Source organism: Vicia villosa, unplaced genomic scaffold, assembly GCF_029867415.1.
Source record: "Vicia villosa cultivar HV-30 ecotype Madison, WI unplaced genomic scaffold, Vvil1.0 ctg.000349F_1_1, whole genome shotgun sequence".
Taxonomy (NCBI): Eukaryota; Viridiplantae; Streptophyta; class Magnoliopsida; order Fabales; family Fabaceae; genus Vicia; species Vicia villosa.
Window position 1 is genome coordinate 765182 of NW_026705156.1, and position 5023 is coordinate 770204.

Here is a 5023-nt window from a genome sequence, read left to right on the forward strand (position 1 = left end):
ATTAGTATTCTAAAGAGACATTTATTTTAAGACATAGAAAAGGTGCAAATAAGACACTTATTATGAGACCAAACAAACATTGTTTAACTTTAAAAAAATTAATTAAAAAATAGTCACTTTTTTCAACTTCAACATCTTCCCTTCCATCTTCTTCACAACCCAAAAAATATTCAAATCTCTAATCATTCAAATCTCACTTGAACTCCCACTTCCAACCAAACCCTTCATCACTAACACTTCCAATATAAAACCCTTCATATCTAATACTACTGGATCATAGAAATATTGATTTTGCCCCTAAAATGTAGCATTCTGTATTCATATGTCAAAAAAATTATCTTAACAAAACTATAAGTACCTAAATTTCAAATCCACCAAATAAAATTACCCAATTGAACAAATTACATTAACACTCAAAATAAACAAGTAGCTCACAAACGTAACTGAAGGACAATTTTTCACAACAACCCCACAACCAAAGCTTGCTAAAAATTCAAACTTTCTTTCACAACTTTAACAAAAACTTTCTTTCATATCAACACTTTTTGTCAAGCATATCCCTACCAGGATGACAATTTCTCAACACTTTTATGGTATCAAAAGACGTAAGATTAACAATCAGTAACTTAAAATTTGATGCTCTACTTTGCTGGGGCCTAGCGTGTAATCCGTAATGATCACAATAAAAACTTTCAGCTTATGAAAAAATCTTGTTGATAAAGAGTTTCTTCAAACAAAAGGTTATGTGGCTTGTTGCTTGCTTCGAAGAAATCTTTGGATGTGATTTGATTTTTGATGGATTGATGCAAAGTTTTAAACTTTTTCACTGTTAGTGTAGTGCAGGCTGTTTTTTGCTTTTGCCAGTTTCACTACTTGAAGAAGTACACTAAAAATTAGTGAGCATGGTGAAAGTTTTGTGCTCTTTTCATGTGAGCAAGAAAAACAGTGAGATTATTAATGTTTGATGAGTTGAGGAGATAAATTGAATTTCAAATTGGTTTCATGGTACAAGTTTGAACGGTTTTTATAAGTCGAATGTAAACAAAAGTTTTATTAGATAATAGAAAATCAAAGGCTTACATAACACACTGATTACCATGATTAATTAAAGATAGATGAAACATGTGAATGTGAAGAACGATGAAGAACTTAGAGGGAAAACATAAATATTACATTCACTTATTGATGAAAAAGAAAAGATCACGGAGAAGATAAAACTTGTTTTCTTGGTAACATGTAAGGATTTAAATGGCCACACTACGGAGCAAAACAGTCTCGACAGTGATTCCAGGTCCAAAACTGAAAAGCACACCCCATTCAAGGCCCTCACCTGTTGTGGCAAGGCCTTCTTTTTTTGATTTCCTCCTCATCTCATCCAAGACGAATAACACGGACGCACTTGACATGTTCCCATACTCGCTAAGTACATGTCGACTGGCTTGCATTTTCTCCGGCTTTAAGCCTAATTTGGCTTCAATTTTGTCAAGAATGGCTCGTCCACCGGGGTGTGAAATCCAAAAAATGGAATTGTAATCAGAGATGTTCAAAGGTTGAAAGGCCTCAACAAGAGCTTTCTCAATGTTATTTGAGATGAGTTCAGGAACATTCTCAAGCAGATGAAATGTAAGTCCCACTTCTCGAATGTGACATTCAATAGCTCCTTCGCTATCCGGAAGGATGGTTTGTGCAGTCCATACCAATTCAAACAAAGGCTTCTCAAATTGTGGCAACGGGTCTGAACCAATAATCGCAGCTGCCGCACCATCTCCAAAAATCGCTTGTCCCACCAGACCATCAAGATGAGTCTCACTAGGTCCAGAGTAAGTTAATACCTTTATCTCGGAACAAACCAACAAAACACGAGCGTCTTTGTTGTTCTCAGCCAAATCTTTAGCCAACCGAAGCCCCGTCCCACCAGCATAACAACCTTGTTGGTATATCATATAACGCTTTACATGTGGACGAAGGCCTAAGAGCTTTGTGAGCTGATAGTCCGCACCAGGCATATCGATACCGCCTGAAGTGCAAAAGACAAGATGAGTAATCTTGGACTTAGCTTGACCCCATTCCTTGATTGCCTTTGATGCAGCCTCTTTTCCTAGCTTTGGTATTTCCACAACCAGGATGTCTTGTTTGACATCCAATGAAGGTGCCATGACCTCACACAAACTTGGATTCTCCTTCAAAATATCTTCTGTCAAATGCATGTATCTCTTCTTAATCATAGCTTTTTCACCTGAAAAAAAATGATATGCAGTTCAAGATCTTTACACCAAGAGTTTATAAATAGTAAACTGATAATACTTGATATATATATATATATATATATATATATATATATATATATATATATATATATATATATATATGTATAAACATGTTACATATGCGCTTGAATTTTTGTTTAAGCTCAGTCTTGTGTTCAGAGTTTGTGATGCGGAAGTAAAAGTCTGGATATGCACTTTGATCCATACAGTTTTGAGGATTTGCGGTGCCAATTGCTAACACAGTGGCAGTGCCTTGAGCTCTCTGTGTCTGGCGGATCTCATTTACTGTCACCATCTTAACTGGACAAATAAAAAAATGGAAGAATTAAGAAACAGTAGATGAGTTTTGAGGTGTATCTGAAATTGTTGTTTGAGATATACTATGTATATAGCGTGTGCCGTGCTGCTTCAAATGGAAGGAAAAAGTGACTGTTACTTAAACATTCAATGCTTTGATTTGGTATCTTTAGTTTTAAAATAAAACTATTAAAGGACCCGTGCGTTCGCACGAGTCACGCAAAGTCGATATAAACAATAAATAAATATATAACGATGGTTAATAAATATATATAAATTAAAAATAAAAAAACATTTGAAATTATAATTGTCATATAAATATTAATTGAATTATACTTTTTGATTTACTGAGATAAGTGGTAGCAAACAAATTTAAGCTTATTAGAATATTTTATACCTTTATTTAATTTATATATTAAATGGGTCTTTGCCCCTATAATTCATTATTATTTTTTATTTTCATATTAGTCTACGGTTTATTGAGATAACTAGTGTTCGCGGTGAGGTTTGAACGGTTTTAAAGTAAGAAATTATTTGATCCATAAGTGAAAAAATGTGAGGTTCAGTTGCCTTTTAGAGATAAAACTAAATCAAACCAATGCGGTTTGAATTGATTTGGTTGGTTTGATTTTTTTTAAAATTATTGAGGCATAAATATTTGGACAACAATTTTCCATTTAATATACATAAATAAGATTAGATAAAAGTAGAATAAAAAACTTAAAATAGTACCATAAAATAATATAAAAAAATATTATAATGAAATAGAAAAACAGAAGAGTGAAAGATTAGAGAAGGTGAAAAAGAAAGAGCAAAAGATGAGAGATTAAAGAATAAAAGGAGCATTAAAAAGGCAATCCCTCCGACTCATAATAAATGTCTTATTTGAACACTACGTAGTTCTTAAGAAAATGATTAGATGTGTTTATTTTAATGATAAAATTAATATGATTTACTAAAATATCTCTATGATAAATAGTTAGTGGAGTTGTTGAAAAGTGTTAAAGTTAGTAAATAGGGGTATAGTAGTGGGAAAAAAATAATGAATATTGTATTGATATTCTAAAAAGATATTTATTTTGAGACATGGAGAAAATGGAAATTAGACACTTTTTATAAGACAGAAGGAGTAATTGGAAGAGAGAACACTAGAATAAAAATAATAAGATGAAAATGAAAGAACTTTAAGAGGTGGGAGACTAGAGAATAAGAGGTGATATGTACTTGGAAAAGAAGATGAGAAGAAGACGCAATACCGTTAGGCGAGATTTAAGAAGACTTAAACTGAAACCTTAAGTGTGAGGAAGGGAAAATAATTTGTAATCGTAAGGCTGAGACATAATAGGTTTGAGTTTGGGTTGGAGGTGGGTTAAGCGAATGTTGGTTGTAACATAATGCGGTTTGATTTGTAAATTACAAACCGCAAACAGAACCACGCGGTTTTGTTAAAAATTGGCTCAAACACAGCCGAATGTGATTTTTTGTGATTTCGATTTGGTTCAGTTCGGTTTTACAATTATATATTGGGCCGTTTTAGTTTTGAACATCCCTAGAGATAAGAATACCAAATAAACTTAAGCTTATTCGAATATTTACCTTTATTTAATTCATATATTAAATGAGTCTTTTCCCTCATAATACCTTTTTTTATTTTCATATTAGTATCTGGCCTCATAATTCGGTTCAAGAATTAACTTTTGATATCAAGTGATTTCAACCCCATTCCGATTGTAGATGCGACAATCAAACCGTGTTTAGCATCGATCATTATGAAGTGATTCCACCAAGTGTGTTAATTAGCAAAAAAATTGCATTGTCTAATCTATTTGCACATGTTTTTTTTTTGTTTTGAAAATGTGAGATATCTTGAATTTAAAAGAGCGTATATTATGTTATATATTCTTTCATTTCATTAAAATATGTCATGGGATAATATTCACATTAGAAAATGCATGAACGAACAATATTGATTGAGTTTCAAGGCAAAGATTTCTCCAATTATTCATGTTAGCATATTTAATAACAAGCGGAATTCTATGCAATTCAACTAGAAAGAAGGTGCAAACTCTAATATTAGCTGAAAAAACTCTCAAGAATGTTCCTAAATTATCCCTAAATATGCCACCTCAAGTTGATATTCAAAGATTTCCTCTTGAAGCTCTATCTGTGTTGCACCTTATCCAATTATGACTAGGAAATTAATAATTAACTTGTATGATTTTAGATGGAGAAGGAGATCGACATTTGATATCAAATCATTTAATAATTATAGACTCATAAATTGAATACTACATGTGCTCCTTAAAATAAGTAGATCTCATATAGACCAATTTTTAACATGGAGAATGTCTATCAAAGTCAATTTTACCGTTTTAAAATCTGATAACATTGTTTGTGTTCCAAGTTTTCCAAAAAATTATTATGATGATAGTCATGATCAGATCATGAATTTGAGAGCT

At 32.2% G+C, this 5023-nt stretch overlaps 1 protein-coding gene across 1 annotated transcript; it reads right to left on the reverse strand.

Moving 5' to 3' along the window:
* Window positions 1–1043: 1043 nt before the first annotated feature.
* On the reverse strand, window positions 1044–2655 carry LOC131627140 (chalcone synthase 1A-like). Its single transcript, XM_058897979.1, has 2 exons — window positions 2385–2655; window positions 1044–2236 (listed from the first exon to the last, which is right to left on the reverse strand). Exons 1-2 carry the CDS (start codon window positions 2560–2562, stop codon window positions 1245–1247), a joined length of 1170 nt encoding a protein of 389 aa, XP_058753962.1. The 5' UTR covers window positions 2563–2655; the 3' UTR covers window positions 1044–1244.
* Between the last annotated feature and the right edge of the window lie 2368 nt (window positions 2656–5023).